The sequence below is a fragment of the Micromys minutus genome, assembly GCF_963924665.1.
Source record: "Micromys minutus genome assembly, chromosome: 23".
NCBI classification, from domain to species: domain Eukaryota; kingdom Metazoa; phylum Chordata; class Mammalia; order Rodentia; family Muridae; genus Micromys; species Micromys minutus.
Window position 1 is genome coordinate 29,309,131 of NC_137958.1, and position 18,768 is coordinate 29,327,898.

General features: G+C 42.8%; 1 protein-coding gene across 1 annotated transcript; it reads right to left on the reverse strand.

Annotated features, from left to right (window-relative positions):
- Positions 1 to 44: 44 nt before the first annotated feature.
- Positions 45 to 17,177, reverse strand: CLXN (calaxin; the record flags this gene model as incomplete). The annotated part of the gene is made up of 6 exons (XM_080936509.1): positions 45 to 101; positions 1,891 to 1,995; positions 3,638 to 3,789; positions 6,766 to 6,870; positions 8,135 to 8,290; positions 17,120 to 17,177. The coding sequence occupies 6 exons, from the start codon at positions 17,175 to 17,177 to the stop codon at positions 45 to 47; spliced, it is 633 nt and encodes a 210-aa protein (XP_080792635.1).
- Between the last annotated feature and the right edge of the window lie 1,591 nt (positions 17,178 to 18,768).

Here is an 18,768-nt window from a genome sequence, read left to right on the forward strand (position 1 = left end):
GCAATCAGGGTCTCATTTTAATTCAGGTATTGAGCAGTTCATATTCAGAAACTAGCAGGGGGGTTGTTTTTGAATACCAGGGCTTCAAAGTGAAAGCAGGTCTGTAAAGAAAAAACACCAATAAAATGTTAGAAACAACTTGATGTTAGAAATATACATAATGCAACTTCTAAGACTAATTTACATCACTCAGGTGATAGAAAAACTAATGAAATTCTAGATGTGGACACTGTCGGCATATCTGGACCACTGTGCAGTTTAGTCAGGCTGTTTCCATTTTCTTTTCTGGGAGGAGGTAAACTGAGAAGGTGAGCACATCATTTCTCGTCCTCAGAGTCCTCCAGTGGTTGTATCTGGCCATGTAAAGTTTGCTCCGGTTGCCATGGCGTGCTGATCAGCTTTGCCGGTGTGGCTTTTCAGTGCTGGGACCTGCCAACCAGGGGCTGGGTTCTGCATGCACGAGAGGTGAGCACAGACTGCCGTGCTGAAGTCTCAGGGAGGAGACTCATGAGCAGCCTGGGCAGAACATGGGGATAGAGTCACTCAGATAGAAAGTACTGAGTGTGTATCTGTACCTCAGGACCCTGATCTGTCCCGTGAGTGTGGGGAGAGTGATGACACCTTCACTAACATACATGTAGTGGCCATGAGAGGAAAGAAATAAGTATGTGCCATGTCAAGCAAGGAAGGAGAAAGAGGAGGAGGCAGGAAGCACCTTCAGGAGTTTCCAGCAGTGGAGGTTCATAGACCACACTTCAGTGTCATTGTGGGACCTGGCACCTGTCAGCTAGCCTGGCTAGCCAAGAAGCCCCAGGGTCCTCCTGCCTCCGCCTCCTCCGTGCTGGGATTACAAACACACTCCACCAGGCCCAACTTTTTACATAGGTGTTGAGAATTGAGAGCATGTTCTCTGCTTACTGGGAAGCCCATTGGTAACTGAGCTGTCTCTCCCACCAGCCACTAGTCTCTTCAGATTAAAAGCCTTTTATACATTGGTTGATTAGAAGAGGTCATGGCTCTAGCACCTTAAAAACTTGCTCAACCTATGTGTGCTGTTCAGTGTTTCATCATGTAAGATTATATATATACACACACACACTGGTTTGGGTTTGGTAAAGTATGATTCCATATTTAAAGAAGTAACAGATCAAAGTCTTTTAGCTATAATAACTAGAATAGTCAGTAGTATTGTTTTTAGCCCTGAATAGGAATGAGGCTCATGACTTTATGATTGTCATTATAAATTTGGCAATGGACTGAAGCTACAAAGGTGAAAGGCTATTATGCATTATTTCCTAATCCTTTAAAATTTTCCTTAATTGGGCCAGTGAGGTGGCTCAGTGTGTAAAGGCATTTGCTTTAAAACCTGACTACCTGAGTCCGATTCCCTGGGATCCATGTGGTGAGAAGAAAGAACAGACTCCTACAGACTGTCTTCTGACCTCCACACAAGCGTGTGGCACTTCCTAGATTTGGTTGCTACTGCTGAGATGAGACACCATGTCCAAAAGCGAATTGGGGAGGAGGAAGGTTTATTTGGCTTGTGAGTCCACATCTTTAAGTCCATCACTGAAGGAAGTCAGGACAAGAACTCAGACAGAGCTGGAATCTGAAGGGAGGAACCAGTGCAGAGGCCATGGAACAGTGCTGCTCACTGGCTTGCTCTCCATGGCTTGCTCAGCCTGCTTTCTTATAGAACTCAGGAACGCAGGGTTAGCACCACCTACATTGGACTTGGCCCTCCGCCATCAATCACATAAGAAATGCCCTTATGTGTCATGTTGATATAAAACTAGCCAGGACATGGCATGTGTACCCTACATACTCATGTTCTATGCTTTTAATAAGTTTCCATCATCTGCTTTAAGCTCTTAATATGTGTAACTCTACCTTTGCATCTGGTAAACATGGTCCAAACGCCTCCAACAAAAGTCCATCTTTTCTCACTGCTTTTTCAAAGTCTGCAAAAGAGATCTTGCCGTCATTGTCATAATCCTAGAGAGAAAGATGATTTAGTGATAATAGTCGTCTTTGGTTTTACCATGGAAAACTAGCTACGTAGACTGCTATAAGTTCATTCTCTTGAAGACATTATTTACACAGTTCTATGGGGATTTATGAATAGAAGTCACTGATAGATTATTTCGATCAGGGTCACCTTAGCTATATACAATGTAGCCCTGTCAATTACACACACTGGAATTGGGGAATAGTGTAAAATATTGGGGGAACTATATTTACAGACTACCCCTTTTGCAATTAAGTAAGTACAGTATGTCTCAGTGATTTTGGGTTTTTTTTCGGTTTGTTTTTTTGGGTTTTTTTTGGGTTTTTTTGGTTTTTTTTTTTTTTTTTTTTTTGAACATGAATTTATTCCTTGAAAGGCCTCTTGGGAGCTCATCAAGAAGAAGGATAATGTTAAGGACAAGGCACCTGGAGTAGCTGTCCAGGCTGGACTAGAGTCATGGAATGGAGACTGCAGGCTCCTGTTGAAATACTAGAGGGCCGGGATCTAGGGAAGTGTGGGAACAAGCACAGTTCTGTCCGTCTGCATGACAGGTGGAAGCAGGGGTATGAGTCTGTAAACTGTTCTGGACAGAGCTTTAAAGTATGTTGTGTAGAGTGCAGGGAAGGAGGAATCTGTGGATTACAAATGCCTTAGCATGCTGCTTCAGACTGAATAAGATGACCTTGGTTTTTCATTTCTGTGCATCATGTGTGAGCAGCAATCAGCATGCGGTGCATCCCATTACCATTTCCGTTCCAGAAAGGAATCTGGGAACATCTTGTTGCAAAGAAGGCATCTACACTCAGCCTGAGCAGCAGCTAGTATTTCTAAAAGAAATGCTCTCACATAAAGAGAGGACCGACAGACAGGCTCACAGTGTGGCCCCGGCTGGTCTTGAACTTTGCAATCATCAGACATCTAAGTGCTGGAATTGCAGGGATACACCACCATGAGTAGCTGTTTTCTTCTCTGAGCCTTTAAGTAATGTCAGTGAGTTTGCCGGGCCTGCCCCGGATTCTCAAAACCTCACTCAAAACAATTTAGGGTCCTCGTAAGAGTGGACGCCACCATTCCTGTGATAAGGAGCCAATACTGCAAGGCTTTGCTGCTAGATAGATGGATTTTACACCATAGTCTCTGTGCTTCAGTTTTTCTCTATAAAGTGGAGATAAGAGATCTGTGGATAAAAAGCATGAATACCACAGAGGGCCTGAGGCCCGCTACAGGGGGTCTCTAAGGGTCAAATGTATCTTACTGTTACTTTGTCCAGGTGAGTACTTGATAGATTGAAAGAATGAGGTCATGAAGACAAAGTAGTACTCGACTCTACTGAGTCAAGCCTCCTCCCATATTAGTAAGGTTCTACTGATGATGATACATTTTAAAATAATTAAACTGACGTTTATTTTATGGAATGATTATTAAGTCATTTGGGCCATCCCTTGTCTATTGAGCACCCACTTTCAGTGAAGCATTGTTGTGAGTAGTGGGGAGAGCAGAAAAGCAAAGAGAAAGCAAGCGAGGACTGCCCACAGGGAAGTTGCTCATTATGGAGAAGCGGGCACGGCTCTTTCTGTAGCCCTAAGACAGCAGCTACCTCCATGAGTGCAGCCCTGTGCCCAAGCTTACCATCTTCTTCAGGCTTATTTCTACCAAATCCTTTACTCCTTCTTCATTCTCTTCTTCAGGAGATTGCTGGAAGAGACTACTCTTCAACATGTCAAAAATTTTTTCTCGGGAAATATAAGCATCTCCACTTAAATAATAAACTTCAAAACAGACTTTATAAGGCGTAGGAATCAAAAGTTGAACAAACAAAATATCATTAGTTATTTCCGAATGAGATAATAAAGGATAAATATACAATCACTGATCTGATCCACTATATGGCAGAAGTTATCTAACAAACTGTGGTGGCTTGAATGTGCTTGACCCAGGAAGTGAGTGGCACTATTAGGAGGTGTGGCCTTGTTGGGGGAAGTGTGTCACTGTGGGGATGGGCTTTGAGAACCTCCCCCTAGCCGCCTACAAGCCAGTCTTCTCCTGTTTGCCTTCAGAACAAGATGTAGGACTCTCAGTAACTCCTGCACCATTCCTGCATGCTATGATGAGAATGACTGAACCTCAGAACCAGAAAGCCAGCCTCAGTTAAATGTCCTTTAGTTGCTTTGGTCATGATGTCTCTTTATAGACAATAAAGAAGGTGGATTTTTATTGACCTACTTTTGTTTCATACTTACACATGGGTGTTTACCTGTGTGCGGTGTATTTGTATTTTCTGCATATATAGACTATAAAAATGAACCACATACTCTTCTGCATTCTTAGACGTGGTTATTACACACACACACACATACATTTAGGTAGTAAATGAGGTAAACTCCTTGGGGTCTGCCCTTCTGCCTATGTTCAAACCTGTCTCTGGAGAATAAAGTTTCTGTCTTCCACCTCAGATGACCTTACTCATATCCCAGGAAGGTAGCAGTGAATTAGTTTTCCTGGAGTTTATTAGTAGTGTAGTTAAATGTCTTGGCAAACACCAAGAATATAAACGAGTTACAGGTAAGTTGTGTATCTCTGTTAAATTCCTCCAGTTCTCAGCATAACATACAAGTTGAAGAACAAGCCTACTGTAGAAAACAGTGAACTAAAGTGTGCACAAAGGTTTTTAGGAAGTGGGATTGGAGAAGACACAGCTTCCTCAGTGTGATACTATTTAACTATGTAACTGCTCAGTGCCACAACTATGTCCCCCAGCAGTTAGTGTTCCCACAAGGACTAATGACCTTGACACAACCTTCTGATCCTTAGTGAGGTTGAGTGAGAATCCTGCAAGGTTGGAGGAGATGGAGTGGGGTGGGAGATGGGTTCGTTTGATTGCTTTAAAATGTGTGAGGTCCTAGACTCAATCCCCAGTGCTGTAATACCAAACCCTGGAGAGTAGGAACTCTCCATATTATTACCTCAAGAAATATTAAATGGGAAGAGAACTATAAAAGAGCACAGAATTATTTAATGTCAGAAGTTTGGCTATTCAAAACGCTGTTATAAAAAGGTTACAGTACCTTTAGATATTTTTTAAAGATTTATTTATCATAAATAAGTATACTGTAGCTGTCTTCAGACACACCAGAAGAGGGCATCATTTCTCATTACAGATGGTTGTGAGCCTCCATGTGGTTGCTGGGATTTGAACTCGACCTCTGGAAGAGCAGTGAATGCTCTTAACCACTGAGCCATCTCTCCCGCCCCCTAAATATGTTTTTATTAGAAAATCATGCATATGCTTCTATGTGAGTGTATGCCATGTTCGCTCGGGTACCTACAGAGGACAGAAAAAGGTATTCAATCCCCCAGAGCTAGATACATTATAGGCAGTTGTGAGCAACCCAGTGTGGATGCTGGGAATCAAACTTGGGTCCTCTGTGAAAACCGCAAGCACCCCTATCTCTCTTCCTCAGGTATCTTTTTTTTCATTGTCCCAAATCAAAATTCAAGTGAAAGTGCAAAAACAGACACGAATGTGCTAAGCTACAAAGAACTCTGCAGTCTTTTCTTAAGGATAATCTGGGCAGTTTGTTCCCCTGAAAACTGGTGTCTGAAACTGTTTTTAGTTTTGCTTCCAGGATTCTATACAGGGAATCCTGACAGCTGGAGTAAAGCATAGGAAATGGACATTACCCTGGTGGGGGGAGGGGGCGGGGCATGGGAGTGGGGGCGGACCAGAGCTGCAGCAAGAATAAAGTATTGGGAACGGAGGACGGGTGGAGCCGGCCGGACCAGAGCTATTGCAGTACAGAAGTGTGGATCCGGACAAGCTTCCCAGTGCCCGTTGTTTCTCCTATTTAGAACACTCCCATCGGGCTTCAGTTGGCTTCTATCTCCTCGCACCTCCCTCTCCTCGGTCATAAAAACCAGAAGGATATTAATGTTGTGTGTGGTGAGCATCATTCTCGTTCTCTTGTAGTGTAGTGTACATTTTGTCTTCAATGAAAAGAAAACAAATGACCCCAGAGTAACACAGGCATGCCCCTACATCAAGGCCTGCTTCCTGCTGAGCCCAGAGGCAGGCCCTTAGCCTGCTCAGCCGATCAGTTACACCCTGACCTTAGCACTGTTCTTAACTGGGGCTGTAGCCACACACACACACACACACACGCACACACACACACACAAACGACAATTGGGCATTCTAGGCTCAGTAAAGAAAATGGGTCACAAATAGGTCCCCAAATTCATCACTTGTGGGGTCTTTTTTTTTTTTTTTTAACATTTATGTGAGTACATTGTAGCTGTTTTCAGACACACCAGAAGAGGGCATCAGATCCCATTTCAGATGGCTGTGGGCTGGGAAATGAATCAGGAAGAGTAACCAGCATGCCTACCACTGAGCCATCTCTCCAGCCACCCTCCCCCCAGGGAGAAGTTGTTTTTAACCCCTTTAAATGGCCATTTCTATGACCTAATATCCTCATGACTATGGGTAAATCCTTTGGAATGTTTTCAGCAGGTCAGAAGTTGAAAATGCTATTGGACAGCACAAAAGGCCTGGAACAGGTCTCTGCCATTCTGTGACCACACACCTAATATTGTCACTGACTGATTTTAAACATGTTGTTTTGTTATTACAGAAACCTCAAACCTCACAAATTCCACATGTGGTAAACCTACTCCTAGTTATCTCAAAATAAAACTCTCCTCTCCTTTTTGCAGCAATGGCTGTCACCGCCTTAGCCCAGCCAGTAACCCCTTCTTACATCTCATCTTCTCTTCAAAAGTCCCTCGGAGAAACACTGCCAAGCCTTTAATCCACTCTTGTAAATTTACATAGCTATCACCATCTTTGTCAAATACAAAGAACACTGAAAGAGAAAACAAATCTCTAAGTGTACTGTAATTATTTTATAATGCCTGCCCTGTGTTTAGATAGACTTTTTCTGTAGTTGTTTTATACTGCCTGCACTGTGTTTAGACTTTTTCTTACAAACTGGGGGACAGGAAGGTGGTTGGTGTTGTCTTCCAAAGAATCTGGATTACTGGAAGTATGTTTTCCCCTATATGTTTACATCAGAACAGCCATTCCATACAATGAGCAATAATCATCCTCATTTGTGATATTTTGTATAATTGCTAGGGTCAAGAAAATCCTTGCAGCTAATTAATGACATAATTTTAAATTTCAAAAATAAAAAGTGGGAAAAAAATGTTGTAGAACTTTCACATTATCTACAGGTAAATTACTATGTGTGTGTGTGTGTGTGTGTGTGTGTGTATACAAACATGTTGGGTGAAGGACAGCCTGTGGGAACTGGTTTTCTCCCATTTTACCTGCTGAACCATCTTGGCAGCCCAATTTTTAAAGTTAACAATGAAACTTTATCCTATAGAAAACTAAGTATAATTTTGCCCTTTGGAGATGAGGGATGTATTGGTATTTTGATTATGGTGATGATTTCAGGGGCCTGCATGTGTTAAATCTTTTTTTTTTTTTTTGAGAGAATTATTTATTTTATGTATATGAGTTTGAGGTCGCTATCTTCAAACACACCAGAAGAGGGTATTGAATCTGATTAGAGGATGGATGTGAGCCAACATGTGGTTGCTGGGAATTGAACTCAGGACCTCTGGAAGGGCACCCAGTGCTTTTACTGAGCCATCTCTCCAGCCAGTGTGTTGAATCTACCACAGAACTTCACTGGGCACACCAACCCTTCCCTGTTTTAGATACCTGACTTTTTAATATTTCCAGTATAAGGAGTCACCATTTTTTGTACGGGCACACTTCTATGACAGAAAAAAGCCAATTAATGATTTACATTGGCAGTGTGCACTCTCATGACTCACATCTGTGGTGTGTATTTTCATGGTTATAAGTCCCCAGTTGCTTATGCTTAAAAAATACTAGATCCTTTAGTCTAACAATAATTATTTTTCAAACTCCTCTGCTATGAGCTACAAAGTCCTGAGTAGGTTTGTATTAGGAACTGGCCTCACAATCATCCTGGGTTCTGCTTCCTACCACAGCCATTCATTCCTCTGTAGTGTAGCACTGAGAGTCCAGTCTCACGAAGAGGACATGCAGCCCAGTTCAGGGTTTGTACGCGTTGCTTTGTTGTGACTTCTTACCCCTGTTCATCAACATATCATTAGTCATCCCGAATATGTTCTGTAGGACTCCTCGAAATGTGTTGCAGTCCAACCCAGTATTGTCAGCCTTTCCAACAGGGCATCCTGCCAAGCTATAGAAAAGTCGTATGAGACATTCAACTTCAAATCTCTTGACTGTGAAATGAAAAGAAAAATAAGATGGGGAGGTTTAACCACTGAGTTTATTCAGAGCAATTGCGGCTATTAAGTTATACGTGAGACAGTCATGCATGAGGTGAATTTGTTACTGAGTAGTGTAGCATTTCGTTTCTACTAGATCTGCAACCTTCAAACTAGAAATTTGGAATATTTACACACGGTTCATTACAGACTTAGAAAATAATGTTCAGGACTAAAGGGATGGCTCAGTAGTTTAGAGCATTGACTGCTCTTCCAGAGATCCTGAGTTCAATTCCCAGCAACCATGTGGTGGCTCACAACCATCTGTAATGAGATCTGATGCCATCTGAGCTACAGTGTATTTATATGCATAAATAAATTTGTTTAAAAAATTTTTTTAAAGGAAGTGATGTTTAGACACAATCAACTGTGGTACTGCTAGAACAGAAACCGGGCATTTGGCTTGGAGGTACTAGACTTTGAGCATCTGGACTCTGTTTCCATTTTTCATTATAACCTATTTATTTTGGTTTTATGTATATGTAGACAGCTGTCTTCCTGGCATACACCTATTAATAATAGGCCACGCCTATTAATACTGCCATTTTCCATGGGCCAAGCAAATTCAAACCACCACAGTGACTCAACAGCTAGAAAGAACTAAAATATGGAGAACTGCTTGCCATTTTTGTTTAATCCTTTCTTTCTGTTTGTGGAGGAAGATGAGGAGAAAGAACAAACTATTTTTAATACTATCTTTGGGATGATTTTAGGTTACCCACATGAAAGCAGTGAATGTATAGTGAATTCTCAGTTTATACATGGTGTTCTATGTAGTTTGAAGAGCAATGTTCCTAGGATAGTGACTGATAATCTAGAGTATAAGCAAAAGGTGCTTAATAATTTATTTTGTAGACCAAATTAAAATGTTTGCTAATATAATTGTATGTTATACCAGTGCAGCCCTGAAATAGGATATAATGGGTAATTTTTGCTCAGTGTCTTGAAGGACACCCATGAGTCAGTGAGCAGATACAGACAGGATCCTATCCTCAAGGCTGTTGCAGTCTTGTCGAGAGCAACATAAGGAGCTGTGGTATGGCTCAGGGGTAGAGCATTTCCCCAGCATGTTTACTCTCTAGATCTCATAACAACTGTGAAGAGTTAAATAAATGAAATCTAGGACTCAAAACCCAAAAGAAAAGTTATTCAAGTGGGAAAGGTGTTCAGTGATTAATAGCCCAAGTGGAGTTATCAGAGAGCCAGGCACTTACCTAGAAGGCAGTTTGAAGGCTTGGGGCTTCTGAGTTCTGAGGCAGCAGATGGGCCCATGCGGAGGCATGCCATCAGATCTTATAGACAGTGCAAAGCTTACCAAACAATCCTGGCTGATAACCAGACTTAGATTCAAAGACAACTTTCACAATACATTCTTGAAATGATTTTTTGAATGAAAGACTAGCAATTTGTATTCTGCTACATGATCATAGCAACCTGTCCAACACATATACACACACTTTTTTCTTTTTGAGGCAAGATCTCACCATGTAATCCAGGGTGGCCTCAGTCTCCCAAGTACTAGTGTTACAGGCATGGGTGTTTGCCTCCAGCTGTGTGACTCTGATTTTCACTAGAGAGAAGAAGTCTAAGAAGCCTTTCTTTAAAACTGGTGAGGTTTGCCTGGTGTGGCAATACACGCCTCTCAGCCCAGCACTCAGGAGGCAGAGGCAGGTAGATCTCTGTGAGTTCAAGGCCAGCCTGGTCTACACAGTGAGTTTCAGGCTAGCCATGGCTAACACAATGATACCCTGTGGAGAGCGCTTTTGGCACCTCTGAACAGTTGATGACGGAGTAAAATTAATATTATCCCAGGACATTTTGGGGCTAGCCAAGGCAGGAATCTGGCCTCTGTGCCGCCCTGTAAGGGCTATAAGGAAGCACATCTACTTCTGAAGTTCGGGGTAGGGCTTTTAAGGATGCGGCACACATAGGGAAGTACATTCGTATTTGTAGCTCCAGGCAACATCCTTAGAAATGCAGCTCAGGGCAGGGTGGATTTTGGAATGTAGGCACAGAAGTATCCATTTTTGTCTGACCTTTTCACCTGACCTCCAGTAAGATCTTTAATTGTTAACTCACTTGAACCCTGTCTCAGAACAGTTGTTACCATTTTTGCATGTAATTAAAATGATTTAAAAGAGGACAACTAAAGTCGAACTTCGCTTCAGCCATGAGGCTTAGACCTCAAGTCCGACTGAAGTCATATTGCAGCTTTAACTAACTTGTCTTTTTCTTTCAATCCTCATTCCGGCTCCAGGTGGACCTCTTGAGAGTCCGAGCTGATCTCGGACCTACCTCAGAAAAATAAAACAATACATTGAGATTTTTAGGATTGTGTCTGCTAATGCAGTGAAAGGAAGGCCCTATGATGGAAGGGTAATTTCAATTGTCAGCCGTCACACACCCATCTCCTCTGACCTGAACCACTCCCTCTTGGAGGGAGGGTAATTCAAACCAAGGAAGTAAATGAAACTGTTCAGGAAGTAGAAATCTGAGGAAGCTCCTGAAACCTGTGTTTTTAAAGCTTTCCCCAAGATTATGTAGGTGGAAACAGGTACTTTGAAAGGGACTGCCCTACTGCCTGCAAGTTGTGCTCCATCCACCAGGGATGCCAATGTTTTTCTTCTTCAACAGTTTCCTGTCGTGTATGTAATACATTTTAGTCTCTCTTACCTTCCATTACTCTCACCTAGCCCTACACTGAAAGCTTTTCCCACTTTCATGTCCTCTGTGTGCCTGACCCAGAATTTAATTAAGAGTTTCTTGCATGCCCATGTTTACCTCCAGAGGTGCATGGGTAACTTACCAATGGCTATACCACTGAAGAAAGTCATTCCCCTTCCCATAGCTATTAACTGTCAGTAGTTCCTCAGGGGATGGGGCTCATGAGCCTTTCCCTTTCCACGGTGAAATGCTGGTAAGTCTCACTCTTGTCTTCTGTAGGTAACCAATGCTGCATGAGTTTATTGGTGCAGCAGCAATGTCATGTCAGTTAAGACACCATTTGTAAACGCACCTTCCCCTATCCTCTGACCACCTCCTCTCTTCTTCAGTGCAGTGCTTCTTGAGCCCAGATGGGGTGGTGTAGATGACCCATTTGGGGCTGAGCAGTCCATTGGGATTATTTCAGAACTTTAACCGGTTGGGAATCTCGACATTAACTGCTGCCTATTGCAATGACTGTCTTGATGAAGACCAGGAGCAGCACTAATTCTATGCAAACTCTTAGTAATTAGAAAGTGGTTTGACCACACCCACTTAACCAAATGATAGCAGTGGGTTCCTCTTTAGGTACTATGATCTCCCTGCCACCAGCTCTTGATCAAGTACCCAATACCAGGAATATGTCCCAGCCTCTGGAGCAGGCCCTGACTACAATTAGAAAATAGCTACCCTCCAAAATATCCATGCTGTTACCGCACCAGTGGATAGATCCTTCCAGGTCAGTTGTTTTTGTAACTCTTAGTATTCACAGCTAGCTAAGAGTGGGGTAGCTTTCCTCCCCCTTAAGTTTGCAAGAGAACCTTCTAGCCAGCAGGAAGCAAGCATCCAGCTATCCCAGCCTGATTTCCCTAAATCCTGTGACCAAAGTGTCTTCGGCAACAGGTCTTACCATCAAATTTTGCTGGAAGCCAAGAGCAATGGCAGTAGCATGCTATTATTTTGGGACTTCTATAACCAACACATCATAAGCAAGTATCGCATACCTCGCTGGCTTCTTTGTTAAATAACAAGGCATCTGGGAGGAGCACTAGGGGATGCATGCAGGTTTCAGTCGCTGTCCATACCAAGGTGGGCGGTTGCGAGTCATCCATTCCTAAATACTCACAGGTTCACCCAGGTAGACTTGGCTCTTTGATATGGTGTAGATACCTTATGCAAACTACATAGGTATGTCTCCCCATAAAAAATTACACATCAACTTGGCAGGATCTAGAGCCACCCAGGAGTTAAACAAATTTCTGGATTGGGTTAACTGTGGGAAGACCCACCGTAAATGTGGGCAGTGCCATCCCAAAGGGCGAGCTGAAAACCAACATTCATCTGTTTCCCAACTGTAGGTGCAATGTGACCAAGTGCCTCACATGCTTGCAGCCATATCTCCTTAAATTGTGAACCAAGACAAACCCTTCCACTCATACATCGTTTGGTGGGTATTTGTCACAAGAGCACTACAGTGACTTTAAAGGTTGGGCCATATAAGGAATGCAGCTGCCCTGAGGGAGAAACCTAGCTGGTTTCTTCTGATATGGGCAGGTTATATCCATGAACAGGTTGGAATTATTTATTTGGCTGAGCTCATGATCCTTAGTCTCCCAAGTACGGGGTGGCAGGTGTCCACTGGTACACCTGGCTGGAGTAAGCTTTAAGTGAATTAATAATGGATCCACTTGGACATGTTTGAAGGTTTCAGAGTTATGTAAGGTGCAGAGTTCTCGCCCTCACTGCATACTGTTCCTAGGCAGGCTGTAAGCCTACCGTAACAGTTTTCCCACTGATGGCCCTGTAGCGTGTTACCATCCAGCCCACGATAGCACAGCTGGTTGCCCAATGTCCTCTAATCTGTGATCATTTTCAGTTTTCCCTTGGCCTTTCCATGTTTAACAGTTTGGATCTGTCTTTGTATAGTGTCTTGTGTCTTGGGAAATAACACCACAGAGATGTACTGCTTCTATCAGTCAACATAAAGCCACATGTGAGCGGGTTCCCCTGCTATGTGTTGAAATCCCCCCTTCCAGTGTGAGTTTTAGGAAGGGGGGCCTCTAGAAAGCAGCCGTTCCGTCTCCCTGTTCTGTTGCTCTCAGTGCAGCTTCTCAGCCTCCCATGCAGTTAACCAGGAAAGACTTACGCAGACTATGCACACACTGCCATGTTGTTTTGTCTCACAGATGCCTAGAGATGGCCCTGCCTTTTAAGTCTTGATTCAAATTTATTCAAAACTCATGAACACCAAGAACCAAAGATTTGGATCAACAAGAGCAGATAATCTTAAACTTTTCCCTTGATTTACCAGGAGTGGATCAGAGATGCAGTCCAAAGTTTCTGGCTTTTGGCAAAGTATCCCAATCCTCACCCTGGAAAATTTCTGCTCCCCTCCCATCAGCCCCCCCCCAAAAAATCCTAGATAAATTCTGCCTTCTTAGTTCCCTGCTGCCTGTTGTCTAAGCAGAGGCAGTCACCCTCCTGAGTTTCCTCTCCCAATAAACCTCTCGTGTAAGCCTTGTGCAGTGTGACTCTGGTACTCGCTGGCTCCCAATGCCAGGATACCTCCAATCCAAGCCCGAACACTTTTGCTGGGGAACTGCTCCCTGCTGGAGCAGAACTAGAACGCTTCTGTGGGGAAACTTTCACTCCAGAGCTGCAATATTGGAGTGAAAAGTTAAACATTCAGTGTGTCCTCTAAAGACTTCCTTCATCTAGGTGGCAGTATGTCTCTACAGTGACTTTTGGTTATACTGACAGATCCTTCTAGTATACTCCAACATTACTCCTTATCTCTTGTAGCTCAGGTTTGCCTTCAATTCCATAGAATTGGAGAAGACCTTCTGTGTCTACCCTCTTAAATGCTAGTACAGGTGTGAGCCACCACTCCAGTTGGTGTGGTAGAGATCAAACCCGGGCCACATCCGTGCTTAGCGGGCACCCTACATAGGTTTGTCTCCACTCCACCATCTCCTATCATACATCAAACGATGTGCAGGCTACAGAGCTGTGAGCCCAGGGCTGTGTCAGATAGTCAACTTTTCACCAACTAAATTAGTGAGAACAGGCTGTTAAACACGAAGGGCTGTGAGGATGCAGCTTGCACAGCCAGGAAGCCAGTATTCAGAGGTCCCTGCCTCCATTAAAAGACAACTGTCACTGGAAAGGGATTAGAACTATGGCTTCAACACGGTAGCAGCCAACAGACCTTCCTGATATGTTCGTATCTGTGACCTTCAGTTTGGTAGCCACCATACATAGGTGGACACCAACTCCTGAGAAGTGGCTAGTGACCAAAATGAAGGCATTTAAAATGCCGACCTTTTACAAATGGTCATAGACAACTAGTGCCTACATTACTGGACACACAACTCTAGAAAGTAGTGCACAATTAATAGATACAATGTAAACTACCTGTACCAAACAATGCATTGATGGGGGAAATAGCAACAGTTGTGTTGTAAAGATTTTCTTTGTGAGGTCACTAGCTTTTGGAGGGTCTGAGAATCACTTAGTAGTGGCTGCTGACCTCCAAAGTCATTTACATTACATGGCAACAAAAAGAATTTTATGGTTGGGGTCACTACAACATGAGGAACTGTATTAAAGCATTAAAAAGTGAGAATCGTTGCTCTAAACAAAAGCCCAGCCTAAGGCAAACCAAACTGCTCCATGACTGTTATGTGAGAGCACAGTTCCGAAAGCCACCAGAACTGCCTAGTCATGTACAGGGAGGACTTGGAAATTAGGATAATCCTTTGTGCACCAATTCTGTCACCACCAGAAAAATCTAATGTGTGACTTCAGATGACTAACTTAGGGCTGGTCCTCTGTGAGAATCTTACCTCGTTGGATTTGTCTGTATCCCGGTGTCAAACAGGTAGCTACTAGACCAGGTTCCAGTATTGTACTCCTTACTGTCTACATTACAAAAGGGACCCTGAAGGCACAGCTGTGCTTATCCATTCAGGGTCTGAGTATTTTGGGCACAACTAAAGAATTAATGTCAAAACCTTTAAAAAAACAAAAAAATGCTGCAGTTCATTTTTTTCAGTGTCTTTGTAGAAAACTATATACAAGATATAGTACTAATCAACAGTACCAATTTGTATGTGTAATTGCTTTCAAGTAACAAATTATGGTATTAAACACATGTGTAGCAGACACAGCTAAAATACTTTGACTAGAGCTTGGAATTAGATTTTTAAATGCATACAAAATTTCCTTTTCAGTGTTACAATAATGGGCTCCATTAAAAAACCAGTACGTGGACTAAGGGAGCTGTCTCAGTTCTAAAGTGCTTGCTAAGCAGGATGAGTTTGGATCCCCAGCACCCATTTAAAGAGCCAGGTATGGTGGTGACTGAATCCCCCCACTGGAGAGGCAGAGACAAAAGGATCCCTGTAGTCAGACTAGTGAGCTCCATTTAAGGCTACCTTAAAAAAAAAATTGAGCAAGACAGCAGACATTCAACATCTACCCCTCCCAGTCATACAACTCATGTGCGTGCGAATGCATGTTCGGGCCATGCACGAACAAGCAATCCTTGGTGTTTACTGTATTCATTACTGGCTAAATTTACAAAGCCTGAAGAGTTATCTACAACTTAGGCACTATTGGGATAGCATCGGAGAAGTGCTGGAGGGACTCAAGACAAAGCTGAGTCAGGCTTATGAAGGCCCCAAGAGAGATGCAAGAGATTGGGCGACGTTAACCAATGCCAATGCCTATAGGACAGAATTACCAGTCAAGGTCGTTTGTAGTTACCTCTAAGGAACAGAACTCTCAGGACTGCACCAAAACTTTCCGGGCAAGGATTAACAAATTGATATATTGAAATTCAGTTTGTAGGCAAATACTTGCCACATGAAAAGTACCACACTATTAGTACCCTTTGGTTGTTGTTGATTCAGGGTCTCAATAAGAAGCTCCAGGTAGCCGGAAATTCTCTGTACACCAGCCTGGCTTTGAGCTCAGAGACCAACCTGCCTTTGGAGTGCTGAAGTAAAAGCTGCACAGCAATACACACTACCAGAATTATATTTAAAAAGGCTTCATGTCAGTGTGCACACAAACACACCATAATGTGAGAGTGGAGGTAAGAACAACTTTGCAGAAAGTTTTCTTCTCCATTTTACAGTGGGGACCAAACTCAGGATGCCAGATGTGCACCCAGCATCAAGTTCCTTCACCCACTGAGACAGCTCACCATCCCTGCCCTAAAAAGCTTTGGTATCTGTGGTTTGTACTTTTAAATCTCGTCAGTAGACATGTGTACAAGTGGAGAACTCTTGGGAATAGCTTCTCTTTCCACCAACAGTTCCAGGAATCAAAGTCAGGCCATTAGGCCCAGGTGAACCCTTTCATCTGCTGAGCCCTCAGATTGGACGAAACATCGTATTGTTTTCCATCATTCCCCTGATGTAAAGCAATCTGAAGCAGTCTTGTGCTAGAAACCACATGGAACTGGTCAAAGTAAATACTCATAATTTAAATTCTTATTGTCAAGAGAATAAAATCTATGCTTTGTTGGCAAGATTCTTTTGCATTTATGACAAACATTCTTAAGACATTCTTCCCACATGGATAAATGTACCAGGACACCTAATGGCTTAAATGTTTCTAAGTACAAGTGTAATGGTTCGCTTACTTCTAAAGTAGTTTATTACTCTTCGGTGTGTGGTATGCAGGTCAACGACAGGTTTTTGGACTCTCTTCTCATGAGTCCTGGAGACTGAACTCGAATTTATCAGGTTGTACAGCAGGTTCTTTATGTACCAAACCATCTCTATGGCCTCTTACCACCATTCCCCAACCCTTTTTTGAGACAGGGTCTTACTATGTAGCCCAGGTTGCCCTCATACTCAGAGATCCACCTGCTTTTTCGTCCTGCGTGCTGGGATTTAAGGCGTGGCCATCATGTGTAACTGTACTTTTTTAAAATGACCAAAACAATTAGAAACAGACTCATCAAGGATGGTTCCAGAGCTCTCATTGATGTCCAATAAATCCCAACTAATCCACCAAACTCTCACTGAATCAAGGTGCAAAGGCATTGTTAGGGATCTGCTGTGTACTTACAGCTCTTGACAGTTTTTCTGATGGACTCCACCAGTTTCTTCAGAGCCCTCTGCTCCATCAGAGTGGCTTCAGCTCAGCTTTCCCAAACAATCTACCTCCAAGCTTGTGTTCCAAGCTGGTACTAACTCTACAACTCCAAAACAGAATGTGGCCATGGCAACTTCCCAGCAACCACACAGAATGTTCTTAGTTTGGAAGATGAACAAGTAGACCCTGCCATTCAGCACATATGCAGCAAAGCTGCTAAGGTTATTTCTCTTATCTCTGAGGCTAAACCTCGTGTAAAATGGTGTTTCACACTATTTCTGTGCAAATTAAAAACGTTTTTCTTCCTACTTGAACATATAATCACAAAGCCTTTCTTTAGATTGCCATAATTTCCCATGCTATCAGTAGCTCCTTTAAAGGCTTGACCCTTAAAGTCACCAAGCGCCTTCTCATGAGAGCCACACAGTGAGTTTTTCAAACATAACCCACATTGTTGCTTCCAATTTGGACCTAACAGTAGGAAAACATAGTCTGCGCTACTCTGGCTAAAATGCCCACTGTCCCATTTTATCTTTCTTGTGAGACCTTGGAAGATCAGCTATCAAGCTTCTAGGCTAGGTTGCTCTTCACAGAGATGAGGTAACACTAAAGCTATGGCTACACTTTAGGACACGATATTCTTTTCTGTGTGGTAGTTCTGCTCTACCCCTGTGATACAGGCACACGTCCCCGGTCCCTCCAAGTGTTTAATAAAATAGAAAACAACTCCTATACCAAAGCAAGCGGAGGTCTCAAAATCCTCCTTATAAATACACCTGAAAAAATGCCAATGGTTTTAAGTAAAAATATGGCAAATTTCTTGTGTGAAAGCTACCAGCTAAGTCTGCAGACAGCAATTCGCATGTACTGTCCTTGAGGCTGAAACACTGCTTAAAGGGAAGGAAGGAAGAGCAGGGTTCAGCAAAGCTTGACTGAAGGCACAAACCTGCATTTTGGATAAAAGCTGGATACTCCGGGTACTAAGGTAACTATGAGCAAACAAAGGAATCCAAGTGACCAAAAAAGCCAGCCCTGCTGTCAAGCCAACATTTCAACAGTTTCCATCTCTTTCTGGCAGCTATCACTGTGCCATTGTTTAAGAGATGTGCCAGGTTTGTAAAATCCATATAAAAATCACCCAAGAAAGAAAAGGGGCAGGTATGGTAGAGGAGAAAAGGTATGTTATTAACTTATTATAACCATGGATCTAACATAAGGGGCAACACCCCATAAATATCCATTTTATGTCTATCAAGAGACTGCCTGGGTCACCAGACACCATGAAAGATGTGTCTCAATCAACAGACTCTGAAAAAGACACAACATTCCACCAAGTCACCTATTTTTCACCTTCTCTAGTCTAACAAACAGCTCTTCCTATAGGTTGTGGCTGTCACACTCTACAATAGCCCGTCATTTGCCCTTGTACATTCAAGAAAAGTGATAATCAAGTGACACAATAGGCTTCTCTAACATTTACATAAACATCCATTTTCGAAAAAAAAATCAGGGGAGGGAGGAGTGATATATCCCCCAAACTTTCTATACCTTATTTTAGGTATCTTTAAGCAGGAAAATTTCAGGAGCCTCCTAAGAAACGTGTTTTTATCACCAAAAGCTGA